Genomic DNA, 17698 nt, shown 5'->3' with positions numbered 1-17698 from the left:
TGAATGTTAAAGAAAAATTTAATTGCACAAATATAGTACATACCATTTCAAATATAAATGAAAGGACAATCAGTAGTGCTATCATAATGTATAATACAAGAATATTTTTTAAAAGGACAGAAAAATTATACTCTGGACCCAGAAATCTTTCTCATTATAAGCCTGTGTAGCAACTCATTCATGCAGGGTTTTAGGATGTAAATAGGATGTTTTTTTTTTTCTTTTTGAAGAATTCCACTGTAGCTATAAGATGAAAAATGTATTGGTGTAACAACGTATTATGGTAATGGTATAGCTTTCTTCTATTTTGCTTTTAGTGTTAGGATTGCTAAAAGCTTATGAAATACCCAACTGACATAATGTGCTTTTAATAGAGAGGACAATGCCGCATACATTATCCTTCTCCTGTCATGTTTGGTATCACATCACCTGGCCTCTTTCTACACAGGCCACTTTGTTAAGAGGGAGGTCAAGGGAGTTCAAATTTCAGGCAGCGGGTGGCAGGGTTACCGCCTTATCAACCTGGCCAATCCTCCCGCGAGCCTCACCGTGAATGTTTCTCCTAAGGTTTCATCCTATGGGCAGGATGAAAAACATACTTGCCTTCCGATGAAAGATGTCCTGGGCTTTTTGCTCAGCAAGGTTTGCAAGAGAACGGCACTGCTAACCCCAAGCTTGCTGGGTTTGGGTTCAGACAAGCAGAGGGCTAAACCCAGATTTATGAAGCATCACAGGGCAAAACCCAGGTCAGATGTCTCCCACAAAGGCTGCCCAGGGAGCTCCCAGGACGCCATGGTATAAGCAAAACATTCAGGGTGGCAGGACTCTGCCACTCCGACTCTTTGGAGAAGTGTTAAAAGGAGAGGAACCGCCCAGGCCATGGGGCCAAAGCCCTCCCATCCTGAAGACAGCTGCATCAGCCCTGCCAAGGCATCACCCACAAAAGTGGAAAGGAGGGGTCTCTGTAGGAGCACAGGGCAGAGGTACCCGCCTCCCATCTCTCTTGGATCCCCTCAGCCTTCGGTTCTGGCACAGGCCTGGGGTATAGGAGGAGCCGCAAAATGTCCAATCCAATCAGATAAATGGGTTGGGTGTCTCTTCAGATTCCAGAACACATGGAAATGGTAATTCTGCCAAAAGAGGCTCCATCAGAGATGATCTGGGTGACAGATTGCAGTTAAAAACTTCATCTAGTGAACCTGAGAAAAGTAAACAGGGCTTGCATTATTACCGTCTCTGGAAAACCAAAACCAAAATCCAACAGTACCTAAAGCCCATGCAGCATCCAACGTAACCATTTCAATAATGAATAGAGAATCCTGGCTTCCTCAGAAAAAGCTGACAGAAACGTGTTGCTTTCTGTTCACCAGGAGGATGTGGATTGTCACTTGCCTCTCCATGGGCTGGAGTTACAGGTACCCTTTCTCACGTGATGACAAAAGGCCCACAGGTGGGGAAAAGATGCCTAGGACACAGGTCTGTTTTTGAGAAGGAGATGAAGCCGGGCTAAGCGATCACCAGGGCTGAGCCGGTGCAGCTGCCTGCCGAGCGGCTGGTGCGTGGTGGTTGGGTCATCTGCGGTGCATAATGACGACTCAGGTGGGCCCTGAAGAATCCTTCCCCACTGCTCTGAAGTAGAAGTGGCCCCAGGGCCGGCTCAGGGTAAACTTGCAAGGAAGCACCGCCCAACTTCACATGCCCCTCAGTCTCCCCAGGATGCCGGTGAACAGAGGGGCAGCCTAAAGGACAGCGGGTGAGCAACGGTGAAACAGAAAAACCCTGCTCAGGCTGCTGTGGCCAGTGGGTGGGCTGGAGGGTGTCCCAGGAAGGACCTGGCATCTGGGATGGCCACAACCAGGCAAGGTAATCCTCCCCCAAAAGGATGAGCATATAACTTCCCCTCCCCCAACCATGGCAGCAACGGAGCAGAGCACAAAGGCATCTTTGTAAGAAGCACCCAGACAGAGAAAGCAAAGCAACAAAGAGGGAGAGATAAGGAGGAGGAGGAGGGGGAAAGGCAGGAGGGAGGGAGGGAAGGAGGGAGAGACAGAGACAGAGGGAAGCTACTTTCCAGGATAAGAAATAGCTAGGAGTAAGCATTTTTGCTAGAAACATTGGAAGAAAGCAACTGTCATTAAATGCAACTAACGAAGCCTCTGTATTTTTTTTTTTAACTTTTTGAAAACGACAGGTTCGTAGAGACTGGTGTTTTGTTGTTGTCGTTTGCTTGTTTTTCTTTGTTTGTTTGTTTGCAATGAGCAGCAAAAGTCCTGGTCCAAGGAAGTTGCCTTCCAGCACAGACTAGCCTGGGAGAGAGAGCAGGTGCAGATGAGACTTGACTGATATCACTGCCTTAGCCACATCAGACTGAAAACTCTCCCCAAGTCCTGGGGAGGAGGCCCTGGATATAAAATCTAGAACGCACCAGATGTGACCTGCGGTCTGTGAAGTGAGGCAGTCTCAAGAGATACTATTTTGTGGTCTTAGAAACTCTGGAGAACCCTTCCAAATATTTATAAAGATGGATATCTCCACCATGTGTCTTCCCCCCTCAGCCAACACTTTTCCTTAACATTCTGTTGCCCTGAATATGCACATCAGGAAAGCATCATTCTTCTGTAGTTAAATTCTTGTTAATAATATTTCAATGAGTATTAACACGTATTTACGTTAATAATATATTTTAAAATTATTTTCTGGGTATGCTGCACTGTAAAACTGCTATGTCAGAAAACTTTAAGGAGCCTAAAAGGAAAAGTCACTACATTTCTTTTCTTTTTTTTTTTTTTTTTAATTTTTATTGAAGTGTAATTGATTTAAATGTTGTGTTAGTTTACTATATTTCTTTTTGGTAGTAAATGTTTCTCACTTCCTAGTTTCTGAAATATGTGATATTATATTTCCCCTTTACCAAGAAGCCTCACCTTTTCCATTAATTGATTCTCCTCCCCCATGATATTATTCTACCCTTTAATTTAACTGCGTTCCTCGGGTACTTGAGAATTTTTAACATACCTCTGGAAGTTACACTGAATTTTCGGTCAGAGAAACTGCTCCTTCGGATTAAAGGTTCACTCATTTTTTCCAGAAATAATTTAATGGTCTCCTTCTTTTCTGGACTTGTACTTGACAAATTCAGAACTTTTCCATTCACTTTTACAGTGGAATTGCTGAGCCCAAACCAATAGAAGAAATCAAATAACGCTTCAGCTTTGAATTCATACACAAAGCTCAAATCTTCTCCATTAACCAGCTTGTTTCCTGGAGGGAAAAAATTCTTTACTGCCTCTTGAAAATCAAACTGAAAGAGAGAGAAGCATTTAATTAATTTCATGGATATAACGATAATGTTGTATTACAGACTTATATCATAGAATTATATTATAGAATTAACAAATGTCCAAATGTCCAAAATATCACAACTCTTATTTCTCTTTCTTTCTGACATATTTTTTTTTCCAAACAAGAAGGTATAGATTTTTTTAAATTGGGGTATAGTTGCTTTACAATGTTGTGTTAGTTTCTGCTGCACAATGAACTGAGTCAGCTATATGTATACATTTTCTGACATATTTTTAAACAGTTGCCTTTATCTTTTATTTATTTATTTGACATCTTTATTGGAGTATAATTGCTTTACAATGGTGTGTTAGTTTCTGCTTTATAACAAAGTGAATCAGCTATACATATACATACATCCCCATATCTCCTCCGTCTTGCGTCTCCCTCCCATCCTCCCTATCCCACCCTTCTAAGGGGTCACAAAGCACCGAGCTGATCTCCCTGTGCTATGCGGCTGCTTCCCACTAGCTATCCATTTTACATTTGGTAGTGTATATATGTCCAAGCCACTCTCTCACTTCGTCCCAGCTTACCCTTCCCCCTCCCCGTGTCCTCAAGTCCATTCTCCACGTCTGCGTCTTTATTCCTGTCCTGCTCCTAGGTTCTTCAGAACCTTTTTTTTTTTTTTTTAGATTCCATATATATGTGTTAGCATACTGTATTTGTTTTTTCTTTCTGACTTTCAACTATTAACCTTATGGGGATTCCCTTGTATGTTATTTGTTGTTTTTCCCTTGCTGCTTTTAATATTTTTTCTTTGTATTTAATTTTTGATAGTTTGATTTATATGTGTCTTGGAGTGTTTCTCCTTGGATTTATCCTGTATGGGACTCTCTGCACTTCCTGGACTTGATTGACTATTTCCTTTCCCATATTAGGGAAGTTTTCAACTATAATCTCTTCAAATATTTTCTCAGTCCCTTTCTTTTTCTCTTCTTCTTCTGGGACCCCTATAATTCGAATGTTGGTGCATTTAATGTTGTCCCAGAGGTCTCTGAGACTGTCCTCAATTCTTTTCATTCTTTTTTCTTTATTCTGCTCTGCAGTAGTTATTTCCACTATTTATCTTCCAGGTCACTTATCCGTTCTTCTGCCTCAGTTATTCTGCTACTGATTCCTTCTAGAGAATTTTAAATTTCATTTATTGTGTTGTTCATCATTGTTTGTTTGCTGTTTAGTTCTTCTAGATCCTTGTTAAACGTTTCTTGTATTTCCTCCATTCTATTTCCAAGATTTTGGATCATCTTTACTATCATTACTCTGAATTCTTTTTCAGGTAGACTGCTTATTTCCTCTTCATTTGTTTGGTCTGGTGTGTTGCTCCTTCCTTGCTCCTTCATCTGCTGTGTGTTTCTCTGTCTTCTCATTTTGCTTAACTTACTACGTTTCGGGTCTCCTTTTCGCAGGCTGCAGGTTCGTAGTTCCTGTTGGTTTTGGTGTCTGCCCTCAGTCAGTTGCCTTTATTTTTTTAAAACAAATCTTTGCATTTGCATCAAATTCCGTGTAAAGACCTTGAACTGCTTGGTCAAATTTATATTTATTCTTGCCCTATTTCTAAGAAGTTGCTAGAAACTAAGTTCATTTTATTGGTAGTGATAATGAAGCAATAGAAAAGGTCTGTGTCTGGTTTCAGTTAAGTTAGAGTTAAGCTCTAGGGACTCAGTCCTGGCCTGAAACGCCCAGACCCTCTTCTGTGTGTTGGTAGCCCTGGATTCACACAAGCCAGCCTCACCTGAAGCCAGTAGCTTTCTCCAATCACTGAGGAAATGGCCATGTCCATCCCCTGCTCTATCTGTCTTCTTATCTTGGGGTGCCTGGTGTTCACAAGAAACGCATACGTTCTTTCTAGAAATTAGAAAGTAGAAGTCAAAAAACAAGGGTGCATGTGTACTTCTTAGTATCTGACAAAGCAGTGATTCCCACCATATTTGGAGATTTTATTAATTTATAACCTCCCTCGCTGCTCCCTCACTGCAAAGCCTAACCAGGTTTCTAGAAATGTTTCCGAGAAATTTGCAGGTGTGAGGAAGCTCCAGGATACTGTCAAAGCAGGTTAGAAAATCAGCTCCCCCCAGGCTGCGCTTTGTCACTCTTGCCTCAGAAATCGAAAGTTCCAGTGCATAATTATCACAGATAAGCACTGAGTCTCCTCTGTGTGCAGCCAGCACAGGAGCCAAAGTGAAAACTGGAGATGGCTGGTTTTCGTGTCACCGCCTTACTGGATAAACAGCAACTTGGCTCTCACCCACATTTCCTCACTTGCGAAGCAGAAAATCAGTCCAGGGGAGGACGCTGCCCCCCTTCCCTCATCGTTCCCTGTCCTCCCCCAGAGGCCTGGCTTTCAGTCTGCAAAGGGCTAGTCTAGAGTTCTAAGGACCAAGGCAATCTGAGATTGCTTCTCCTCCACGCCCCAGCCCAGCACAAGCCCAGCGGAAATGTCCCTCCCATTGTTTAAATAATGCCACGTCTATGTCCTGGCAGTTGTTTTTTGTTGTTTATTTGATCGGTTTGGTTTGGTTTAAATCCAATTCTGTCCAGTTCTATCTAATCTAAGCAAAGGGGTGGTTGTTTACTCCCTAGGAAATTTTAAATACTGCGAACCAACAACCTCCTAACTTTTCCAGCCCCCGGAATCAAGCTCCATGCCCTTCATTACTCAAGCCCTTTTTCTAGGGAGACCCATAACATAGAATGCCACCCTTTGTTTAAAGGCCATGGACCAGCCATGATGTGATTTGGGGAACTGAACATTCTACACTGGCTTTGAGCATCAAACCTGTGACCCACCAACAGCAAGTGTTACGTCCTTGGGGAATACATTTTGAACTAACCTTTGCACTAACCTTATCCATCTTATTTTTCCTTCCCCTGTTTTCCTTTCTCCCAAATTATTTTTTGGGGCACTTTAGATAGAAACTACCTTATCTCCTCTTTGAGAAAAGATATAAATAAGCAAGTAAAGCAAGCCAGCTATTTGATACCTTGAATTAACTTTCACATAAACTAAACCAAGACCTTTGGGCTCATTAGATACTTAAGGCCGCCACCCTCCATCCACCGTTGTGAAGGTTGGGCAGGTTGTGCACTGCACAGTCCTAGAGGATGCCAATTGCTTCCACATTGTCTACTTGTACATTTATTATGACAAACTTCTGGGAAGGATTAGTAAATTGTCTTGAGTTAATGGTGGCTTCTTCTAAAGTTGCACAAAAGTACAAGTTTAGGATAGCAGCAGGGCTGGACATGTTGCCCTAATCGCAATTTTCATAATTTAAACTTGACCATCTTAAGCTTTGTGTCACAGAATCTCTTCATTTCATGGCTTTCCTCACAGCCAGTGAGGACTGGGTTTCTCTACCTCCTTCCACAAGCGTTATATAACTGTGAATCTTTTCGAGGCCACCACAAATATTTCCTTATACCACTCCCTGTATGTTCATTAAAATGTTAAAATGGAGAGGTCTCTTATTCTTTCTTAAGAATCCTCCTGAGAGATCAATGCGGGAGGTATACTGGATACATCTGTGCATTACATTCTTAGAGAATTCTCGGCTTTCTGGTCACCAGCAAGCCAAATAACACCAGGGGCTCAGATGCTCTAATGAGCATTGCTTGTTACAGTGTGATCTGTTCCCGGCCCCTCCTGCCAAGAAGGACATTGTGACTTTGAATTATGAAGTGAGAAGGGAATCTGAATGACTCTGAATGAGACGAGCAGAGAATCAGGTCCACGAATCTGAATGAGGAAGGGCATGTTTGAGGAAGTCTATTTGGAATCTGTAGCTCAATTCGTACTCTCTTGGTCTCATTTTAAGAACATTATTTAGAAGTAAGTGTAAGAAATTCTACCGCTATTACAGAACTTATGCCCATGACTTTCCCCATGTATCACTCTGAGCGGGAGGAAGAAGGGAAAATTGAGATATTTTCATATTGGAACTTGAGTTAATATAGTTGTTATCAGTCTGATTTCCTGGAAGAAACAATAAAGAGATAGCTCTAAAATTGAAATTCAAAGGCCAGAGCATGAAACATAAAAGCATCCACATAAGCGTTTACTTTCTTTATCTTAGTTTTCTCATCTAGAAAATGGGGATGGGATAAGTACCGCATAGGCAGGATGGCCAGGCATCCTAGTTATGCCTGAGTCAGTTCTAGTTTATACCTTTATCCCAGCATACTTATTACAGCTCCTGCTTTCATGCTCAAAAATGTTCTCCTTTGGATGATATGCCCTACCGGGCTGTTGGCCAATTACTGACATTAGCACATGCCTCACAGAAGTGCTTGATACGTGGTAGGCAATATTATATATCATCATCTTCATCACTCTGGTCATTTTTGCAACCCCTGCAGGCTCAGAGATCACTTCCTGCTTAGACAGGAAGTATGAAAGAAGACTCAGAGACAGATGGCTTCTGCCGGAGGATCGATCACTTAGAGGTTTGCTCTGCAGGCTTGTGCTGTGCTGACGGCCTCACACACCAGGCTTCCAGCCTTGCACAAGCTGACATCCGCCCTGCTTTCTCCACGCCCAACTTCTACCTCATTAGCAGGCTACAGTCCACAGCCCAGCAAGGCAGAACCAAACCCAAACATTTACATACCTACCTTTCGAGGAGTCCTTTTTGGTCTGTACATTAATAAAGAATAGCATTGGTTTGCTCAATATAGTTTCCCGGTAGTCTTTATAATCGCAGTAGTTGGTCAGTTCCACGTATCTATGAAAAAAGAAGAGATGATTACAAGTGCGATGTACCTTCCCATCGAGATCAGGAAGGGGACGTACTGGACAGGTGCTTACTACATCCTCAGACCCTCTGAGGGAAGTCCCCTAAAGTGTCCTTCGGGAGGCAACCGTATCTTGTACCAAATAAATAAATCCCCTCCCCTGATCAGCTGACAGATCAACATGCAAACTAAAGGTGGCCCTGGTCCTGGGGGCGCCTGGCACCAACACCTGGCTCTCAAGGGCAGCCTGTACCAGATGATGACTCGTACCATCTATCTTTGGGCTGTAAGCGTTCATTTGAAGCTACCGGAGTCCTATGTCTCTCTGGGTTGAGAATGAATTATACTCAATAAGTGGAATTTTCTGGGTCTTCTCCAGTGTAGTCATCCTAACTGGTGGGTCTGAAATTTTCCTTTCCTTCTCTAATCCCAGGATAAACCCAGACCGCTCCATTGATTAGACAATCAACCAATATTCATATGAACCAATTCACATCTCCCTGATCGTGAGCTTGTGCAATTTAAAAAAAAAACAAAAAACAAAACTAATGTTGGATTTCTGCCCAGGGCCCTATTACATTTAGCCTCCTTGGTTATAGTTCATTATTCCAGCCCAGGAAGATTTTTTTGCTTCTTGACTCTGTCCTCCAATAGGTCAGCTTTCTCTCCCTACTCTGCACATTTTCCAAGCAGCCTTTCTGTGTCTCTACCTGCATTGTTGATGTTAAAAAAGACAGATGCAAGTGCAAATTGGCTTCCTTCAAGAAGAGGGCTAATTTTCTAACCAAACCCAAGCTCAGAAGCGGCGTGGACACGGGCAGGCTGAGTGGCACCCAGCATGCTGGGGGATGCGGATACCCCAGTCAGTCCCTCTTCAAGACACAGCGGCTTCCCCACGGGCAGGCACTACTGCAAGGTCTGCACGGACTGAATGCGCTGCTTTTGCTAAAGGGCCGCATGTCGGCTTCTGACATCTAGTCCCCGGCAGAGACGGCTCCCCCCCGTTTCTTTCTGGCTTCTTGTCCTTCCAGAGCCTGACATGAAAATCACAGCCCTGAGGAGCGCCCGAGGCGGAGAGCTCTGGCCGCAATGTCCCCTCAGCCTCCCTCCCCATGGTCCTCTTCCCACAGTCCACTTAGAGGGGCCGGAGCACGAGACGGGGACCCAGGCCTGGGTCAAGCGCAGTGGGAGAATATCCACCCCCAAGTCAGGAAAACACAGCTTCCACTGTCTGCCTCCAGCTTGGTTTCTTAGAAATCTGTGTCATTATCCTTTTTTCTTGGATTGTCAGATCTGATTTTGAGAGCTTTTAAAACCTGACCCCCGATGGAGCATCTAAAATGCTTCCTGCCTTCTATTTCACCAGGCTTTTAATGTAGCGTCCATCTCCCAACCCTGGGCACAGGGGTGGTCAGGGGGCTGGCCCTGCGGTGGGGAGGGGGACACAGGCTGGTGCACCCAGGGAAGGAGAGCGCGTGCAGGTGTCGCTGTTCAGGGGTGTGGGCACGAGGGGAGAGGAGGGTGGGAATGGAGAAGGGGGTTAGCAGAGGAATGGACTGGGTATGATAATGCAGCCGCAGACCAGGGATTTCCTATGGTTCTCCCTCCGTGCCTCCCCTACCCCCATCCTCCTCTGGGCAGAACAGTGCGCAGTGAGGATGGGGTAAAGGGGCACCTGGCGAGAGCGGCACTGTGTCCCACATCAGCAGAGGGAGAATTTTCCTGTTCTTCTTTGTCCCAACTGACCAACTGCCGAAAGGTACTGGAGAAAGGAAGCGAAGGAGAAGGAAGGAGAAAGGGAACCGCGATTTGCTGGGTTCATTCACTCTCATTCATTCATTCATTCATTCATTCAGCAGCATTCACTAAGCACCGGATGGTGTGCTGACACGTGCCTTGCACATCTGAGGAGCTCAGGGCCCAGGAAGTGGGGATGGCGTAGCAGGGCGGCAGTACAGGGGCCCCCTGTGCGCGCCCCCCCTCCGCCATCCATCTATTCGGCTGCCAAGGACCTGGCTTAAACACCTCAAAACTGCAGTGGAATAAATACATGTGAGCATCCCTTTGGAATTCACTGCTATGAAATTTGGATATGTAAGTCACTAAAATACAAAGATTGAGGACCTAGTTGCTAAATCTCACAGGTCTTTAAGTACCTGACATTCAACCACCAGTTTTGTTTTAAGATGAGCCTGACGAGCCGACCTTAGGGACTAGTTATCTCATCTTCAATCATGCATATTTATGAATTACTCATGCAAATATTGCTTCTGTGTCCTGGATATTTATTCTATTCGCTGAAGTTATCATTAGGGATGAGAAGCAAACAGTTTAAGATAGTTCCTTTAAACCCTCATTTCTTCATTGCTTTTATCCTGGCCCCAAAATGCTGCTAGGCTGGAACTTTCTACGCCTGGCTTTAATCCAAAGATTGAAAGGCAGAACAATGTGATGGAAAGCATAGTGATTCGAAATAAGAAGATTTAATTCACGTTCTAATTGACTGGCTGTGTGAACTCAGTCCCAGAGCCACAACTCATTATGACCTTCAGTGAGTTACTTAACCCATCTGAACCCATTCCCTCATCTGTAAAAGGGATATAACAGTATTGCCTTCCATTTGATGATGTGATGCAGTGCCAGTAACATAGACATACGTACTTGGGCCCATAGTAGATGCTCAACAAACATTATTAGTGTCTTTAATTCTGGCCAACTCCGCTGGCCTTAGGGTGAAGTTCTGTAAGCTTCTGACACGCAACCAGGGCTGTGTTCATTTGAGTTACCAGCAAAGGAGGACTATATGAATATCCGAAAAATAAGTGAGTAAGGGTTTCTCTTTCCTTGCTCCAATTTCTTTCCTCATCTTTTCAGTTTGGAAGGCTAGAGGGAGCAGCTTAACGAAGGCAACACCTGAAAGATGGGACCAAGATAGAACACTGAATTTTTGCTTCTAGCAAATCAGGAGTAGCTGAAAGATCACCCACCCTCTAAGATGCCAACCCTTCTCCAGAGTTTTCTTCAAATTTTACGTCATCTTTAGCATGATGTGAAAAGCTGCTCCAAATTTCCCTGGCCCCTGATAATTGAATGCTCCAAGACAAATAGGAATTCAAACACACGGCTCCTATCTCTGTGTGTGTGTGTGTGTGTGTGTGTGTGTGTGTGTGTGTGTGTGTGTTCATTTTTTAAAGTATGGAGGAAGGAGCAGATAAAAAGAGAAATATATTGGAATAGTCCTTGTGTAAAAGGGCCAGAAATTGCTAACAGCTTCCACAATCCTTTTCTGTGACTAAGCAAAAGCTTACAGGGACATTCTTTCCAGTGTTAACTTGTTAGTTTTAAGCAAAGCCTTCCCTACACACTTAAAAAATTCCTTCTGTTCACTCCCTCACCTCCTTCTTCTGCCCCAACTCTAGTTAAATAAGCAAAATTTTCAGATTTATCACTCTAATGTCTCTAACTCTAATCAACGATACACGTGTTCATTCATTCATTCATTCCTTCGTGCAAGAAACATTTACTGAGCGCCTACTACGTGCTGGGCACTGGGTACACAAAATGAAGAAGTGAACAGTCCCACTTTCCAGAAGCATGTAGTCTACTGGGGAGACAGCTAAGAAAATGTACCATTTCAATAGGAAATGATACACATCTAAGGCCTTGTTGCTTAAAGTCTGATCATTGGACCAACAGTACTGGCATCACAGGGGAGCTTGCAAACCTGCAGAATCCTGTGTCCCTCTCCGGATGTATTTGATCGAAAATCTGTATTTTCACAAGATCCTCAGGAGACCTGCAAGCTTATTTAAAGTTTGAGAAGCACTGGTCTAAGCCACGGTCCCCGTTTTTCAGAGGCTTACAAACGAGTTAATCATTCAAACACACACATGCCAGAGGAATGCACAGTTCTCTGCGCTAGACATCCACAGGGCTATGTCCTAGTAATGTAAATAAGAAGGAGCAAAGCCAAGGGGCTTGGAGCTAGAACCACTTACTGAGCTGGGACAGGAACAGAGGCGGGCTTGTTCCGTTGGGCCAAACAGACTGCCAATGGGAGGGCAGAGGCAGGAGGGAGATGGGGACCCCGGGGGGAGTCTTGGGTTAGCTAAGCCTTGCGGAGTGCGAGTGGCGGCATTCAGGCCCACAGGCAGGCATTTGCAAGGACCGGGGTGTAGCTGGAAGGGCAAAGCAAGTCTCCCGAGGAAGAAGGCAGCAAAGGCTAGTGTCCTTTTTTCCTGAATCACCCGATTTGGGTTTGATTCCTGTCTCTGTGACTTCAGCAAGTTTCTTAACCTTGCTGAGATGCATTTCCTCACCTGTAAAATCTGGCTGATAAGAGGTACCCCATGAGGTGGCTGAAAGACTAAATAGTGTGTGTGAAGCACTTGGCGTTGGGGTTGCTTGGTAGGTACATAAGCTGACATTTGTCCCATGATTAATAGGTACCAATGACTGTTTTGAGAACTTCGTACGTTTTAATGCTGAACAACAACCCTATAAGGTTGTTGGCATTATTATTCCCATTTTACAGCGGAGAAGACTGAGTCACAGAGATTAAGTCACCTTCCCAAGTCACTCAGCTAGTAAGCAGCAGAACTAGGATTCGAACCAAGGCAGCCTGGCCCCGGCGCTCATGCTTGTCCACACTTACTCCGAACTGAATCCCGTAAAAATCGTAGCTCGACACGTGAGAGATTATGACTTCATCAGTATCACTATGAGTCCTGTTTAGGGGCTGCTGTCCTGGGCAGGTCATCAAATCCAAGACTCAGACATGGGGACCAAAGCAGAGGACAGGTCGGGAGCTTGCTGAGGGCAACAGCAAGGGTGGCCGGGCTGCACACGGGGATGTCCCTGAGAGGTGGCCTGGGCCACAGACAGAGCCCAAGCACCTCCCCCCAGTGAAACTCTAAGTATGACCCAACCCTGACTCTCCTCCCCTGTGCCCCCTGCCCCAGGCAGCTGATCTCGAGGTAGGTGTGACTGTCACCCAGCTAACAGCTGGTCGGACCTGGGCAGAAGCAGGTCACAGCACTGCCTTTAGTGGCTTCCTTCAAACCACTGGACTTACTTTCTCTTTTAGGCTGATTATATAAGATGCGTACTGGCTGACGTCATTCCAGTTATTAATTTGAGGTTCCGGAAATCTATAAGAAAGCCGCTGCGGCCTATAGGAAGCCAGAATTATTCCAGGTTCGAGGCAGTTTGCTGACAGGGTGAGCTGTATTGTTAGATAACGCTGTGGAGAGGCCCTGGTCCCGCAGCCCACCAGCAGCTCACCCAGGGAAATTATTTAATCTCTCTGAGTCCTGATCTCCTCATCTGTAAAAAAGGGAAACAGACAATGGTGCCAACTTTGTCAGCTTTTGTGAGATAATAGCTGTGAAATACTTTGCACCCATTGCTGGTACTCAAGTAAGCATTAGTGGCCACCATTATTATTGTTGGTCTTATTTTTATTACCCAAGCAGCTTCTTTTTAAAAAAAATTTATTTTCTTTTTTCCACACAGCCTCTTTCATGCTGGAGGACCACTGAAAACAGGGAATCAGAGCTCCTCTTTGTCAAATGTTTGCCATTACATCCCACTACAAGGCTGCATTCTAGGAAAAAAGGTAAGGGTGTGTGTGTGTGTGTGTGTGTGTGTGTGTGTGTGGTAGTTAATGGTAATTTGCACCTGGAACCCTGAGCAAGTTTCGTTTGTAACATGGGTGGGAATCCTGAGCTTGAAAGAAAAAAATAGCAATAAAGATCTTGCCATAAATCCCCGACAGGAGGACAAAGAATTTTAAAGCAGGCTCTCAGGACTGGGTGCCATCACTAGACCTTCCCACCACCCTAGTTTTCCTGAGGCTTATTTTAGCAGGTACATATTTAGGAAAATGTTCCAGTATTACAAAACAAACCGGAGTAAGTAGAACCACTGAAATCTCCTCTTACTCTCTGAGCAAGTGAATCATATGAATGTCAGGGTCAGTAGCTCTTAGCCCCTTGGGGTTCTCTGGGAAAGGACCTTGTGAAAGTCACAGCACACACTTCTGAGGCCACGAAAAGAAATCCTGCTTATGCTGTGGGTTTATCCCACACCAAAATATTTGTTGAATGATTTTTAAAAAAACCCCAAAAAAACTAAGTAAAGAGAAAGGATTCTTAACCTGGATCCAAGCATCTCAGAAACTACCTACATGGTCAGCAACATTAGGTGTATCTCAACCTTTCTGGGGAGAAGGTCCACCTACGATCCTCAAAAGCGTGACGGTCCGAAATGATTAAGAATCATCACTCTGTGTTTCTTCCTCTCCAGCCATCTCGGCGGCTGCTCTTGGTTGGGGACCATCCTACACCTAAGGCAGGAATATGGGCCACAAAGAAGACAAAAAAGCCACTGGAGTCCATCAACTCTAGGCCCTAAGGTGTTATAAAAAGTGGAAAGTACATGGTGGGGTACCAGGTGACTCTGAAGATGATAGACTAGGAAGGCAAAGCAAAACTGGCCGTCCTCGCCAATAACTGCCTGACCTCGAGGAAGTATGCCACGTCGGCCAAAACTGGTGTCCAGGACCACATGGGCAATGACATTGAATTGGGCAGAGCCTGAAAGAAATACTACAGAGTATGGAAGGGGCTGTCACTGAGCCACGTGATTCTGGGATCTTTAGAAGTGTGCCAGAACTGACTGGTAAAAAGGAAACCATGTAAAATTCTTCTTCAGCTAAACTGGCTAGAGCTTACTGAAGGAAGGAAGGGAGGGAGAGAGAGAGAGGAAGGAAGGATGGAAGAGAGAAAGAAAGAAATGAAGTACTGCTTTTTGAGCGCTATTTTGAGAGAGGAAGCTGTATGCTATCTCCAGACCAAAGACAACTGGGTAAATCTGTGTCAATTTGAGGAGCAACCGCTTCAGACATCTGTATCTGACTATGCACCCCACTCTTGATCCATGAGAGCAAAACCTCTCACTGCTGTCCACAGCCATCTTCCCCCTCTTTCTAGAAGGCTCTCTCCATTCAGACCAGGTTCCCTCCCAGTCGTCCTTCAGGACTGTACACCCAGGTATAAGAGGCTGCTCCACTTGCATAGTATGTTCCCTGAGAGGAAGACAGGTTGTTCCTTCCATCTCCCCAATTATTCTCAGGGGCGCCTTGGTACTCCCAGGGTACAAAAGCCCTCACACGATTGCTTAGACAACGAGAACCTTGTATTTGCTGATTCCTGTTTGCACCCTGGTCTGTGTCACCTGATCATTGTTTATTCTGGACTCTAAACTGCCAGGGGAACACTGCTGTTTAATTTTCCTTCGGGGAGGAAGTGTTCAAAGCAAGAGCTGAACAACCAGACTTCAAAACCATTTTAAGCTTTGCAGCACTGTTTGCTGAGACCAGGAGAGCTGACTCTGTCAAAGCCTAACCCATAGCTTCAATTAATTCTGGACATTTTTATTTTTCATACTCTGTTAATACAACAGTTATCTTCTTTTAAAATCTTTGCCAATCTTATTTCTAACTCAGTTCCTCCCACCGTCCCCTGCTTATGGCTTGGAATTTTCAATTCACTAAGAAAGGGAGAAATTCTTGCTGGGGAATGGTTTTTCAGGCCCTCAAAGCCCTCACTATCTTTGTGTGGAAAAGCAAGGTTTTCCCCCGCAGCTTTGAAGAAGGTATTTTAAACATCTCCTTTTGTTTGCTTCTCCCTCTTGGCTCCATCCCACCCACAGGGTGACCCCGGCCCTTGTCTTTCCCCGGAGCAAAGGCTTTCTATCTTAGTAGCTGGCCAGCTTCCCCACCTCTGAACCAACCTCGAGACTGCACTGCCCGCTTCCCAGCACTCAGCTCTGCAACACAAATATAAGCACCACCCCCCCCCGCCCCCCCCCCGTGACCTCTGGAGGCACAGGGTGACCTCTGGTAGCAAGAGGCGCAGAACGCAGCGTGAAGCTCCCTCCTCCTTTACCCCATCAAAGCCTCCTTCCCATAGACTACATCCCTGCTGGCTTCGAGTCTGCTAGGAAGTGCTTCAGGCACTTTGGCCACCACAGTTAAGCATCCTGAGACCCTCCATCAAATTCGGTTTGGCCCAAGCTCTGTCCCCAGATCCTGGAAGCCACGCTCATCCCTCCCATTTTCCCAGAACTGAACTGCCCACTCGACAGCCCACACGGCCCTGGGTTGGACTTCACCGGTCTTTGGTCCCTTCTCAGCCACCGTTTATTGATTTATTTTTTGAAAACTCACTGAGGCCAAAGATGGGAAACTTTAAACTTCTGCATGCTTCTCCCCGGGGTCTCCTCACTGGATAAAGCTCCGAGGGCACAGAAGAGAAAACCCTCTCCCCTTCCCTTCCCCTAGTCTAAAGCCAGGGTGTGAGTCTCTGCTTAGCAAACATCCCCAAAGGGTGTGCCCCCAGTTTGAGCTCATTTGATCCAGTTAAGGAGCCAGAAGGAAGAATCACCCGCCAGTTCACGCTCTCCCCACCCTGCTCTCCCTCAGGCGCCTGCCCTGGTGCCTCCCGGGGCAGCTTGCACAGCTGCAGAATGTCAGTGCCAAGGGCAGAAAAAGCCAGGGCCGGGGGCGGAGCGGGGCGGGGTGGGGGGAGTGGGGGGAGCTTTGCACCTCCGAGTGACGTTAGCAATGAGAAAAATCTGAAAGTGTGATGAAGGAGGGGATCCAGGCTGGATCTCAGGAAGTGAGGCCAGAGGGCTGGGATGGACAGCGGGTCGAAGGCCTCGGCGGGGACCGGGCGGCGGGCCCACCCACCTCCTGATGTAGCTGCTGAGGCGGTAGCGCTGTCCATCGAGGCGCACGTGGCCGTCGCTGAAGACGTTGAAGCCCCCGCGCGTGGCCGCGGGCTCCGCGGGGCCGGGGACCACCAGCTGGTCGCCGCGCAGCTGGAAGGCGCCGGGCTGCAGGCGCAGCAGCTGGGCCAGGGGCAGCAGGGCCAGCTCGCAGTCGCACGTCCACAGGCTGCGCAGCTCCCCCGACGAGATGGAGGTCAGGCTCGGCCTGGCCGCCGGCGCGCTCTCCAACCCCGCCATGGCCCGGCCCGCGCTCCTGCCGTCGATGGTCCCCGAGAGGGGCCGGGCGCCCCGACTCGGTCGGCCCCGCGCCCGGGTCGCCGCTCAGGTGCTGCCCGGCCGCCTGCCCGCCGGCGAGGAGCGAAGCTCTGCAGGCACCGCGCGGAGAAAGCGGCCCCGGCGCCGCGCGGCCCTTTTATCCGCCCCGCGCCCCTCCCGGCCCTCGGGCACGACCCCAGACGCTCCGGGCGCGTTCCGGCATCTCAGGACTTGGCACGCTCCCGCCTGGCTGCGCCCGCTCGCAGCCAAGGGTTACTCATCCCCCTGGGGGGCGCTGCTCCACGCCTGGGGCTGGGCCCGCCCCTGCCTGGACACTGCCTGGGTGGGGACACGCTGCCGGTGGGGGACACGGCCGGGGGGGGACACTGCCGGGGGGGGGGACACTGCCGGAGGTCGGGGGACGCTGCCGGGAGAGGGAGTGGGGAGAGGCTGGGGCGGGTGGGGGAGAGTCCGCCGGGGGTGCCGGGTCTGGCCCGCGGTGGGAGGGAGGGCGTGCAGCTCCCACCCTCCCCCAAGGCACCACACCTCCGCGCGCTGGTCGGAGCGAGGCGCGCGT

The 17698-nt window shown here is 47.0% G+C and overlaps 1 protein-coding gene and 1 pseudogene across 1 annotated transcript; one reads left to right on the top strand and one right to left on the bottom strand.

Moving 5' to 3' along the window:
* On the bottom strand, positions 1-17362 carry MEDAG (mesenteric estrogen dependent adipogenesis). The gene is made up of 5 exons (XM_036831999.1): positions 16826-17362; positions 7954-8063; positions 5075-5187; positions 3016-3301; positions 1-1199 (listed from the first exon to the last, which is right to left on the bottom strand). Exons 1-5 carry the CDS (start codon positions 17101-17103, stop codon positions 1075-1077), a joined length of 912 nt encoding a protein of 303 aa, XP_036687894.1. The 5' UTR covers positions 17104-17362; the 3' UTR covers positions 1-1074.
* LOC118884371 lies at positions 12710-14774 on the top strand (annotated as a pseudogene).
* Positions 17363-17698: the final 336 nt, after the last annotated feature.

The sequence above is a fragment of the Balaenoptera musculus genome, chromosome 18 (genome assembly GCF_009873245.2).
Source record: "Balaenoptera musculus isolate JJ_BM4_2016_0621 chromosome 18, mBalMus1.pri.v3, whole genome shotgun sequence".
NCBI classification, from domain to species: Eukaryota; Metazoa; Chordata; class Mammalia; order Artiodactyla; family Balaenopteridae; genus Balaenoptera; species Balaenoptera musculus.
The sequence above is the reverse complement of the archived record's forward strand: the minus strand, read 5'-3'. Positions and strand labels throughout refer to the sequence as shown.

What these genes read in the sequence shown, in the direction of transcription:
- MEDAG (XM_036831999.1), bottom strand. Translation starts at nt 17,103, where the DNA reads ATGGCGGGGTTGGAGAGCGCGCCGGCGGCCAGGCCGAGCCTGACCTCC. An exon ending in GAGAAAGCTACTGGCTTCAG is followed by an intron (nt 3,302 to 5,074) that starts GTGAGGCTGGCT and finishes TCTCTCTTTCAG; the next exon opens with TTTGATTTTCAAGAGGCAGT. An exon ending in ATTCAGTGTAACTTCCAGAG is followed by an intron (nt 1,200 to 3,015) that starts GTATGTTAAAAA and finishes TACTTTTCTCAG; the next exon opens with GTTCACTAGATGAAGTTTTT.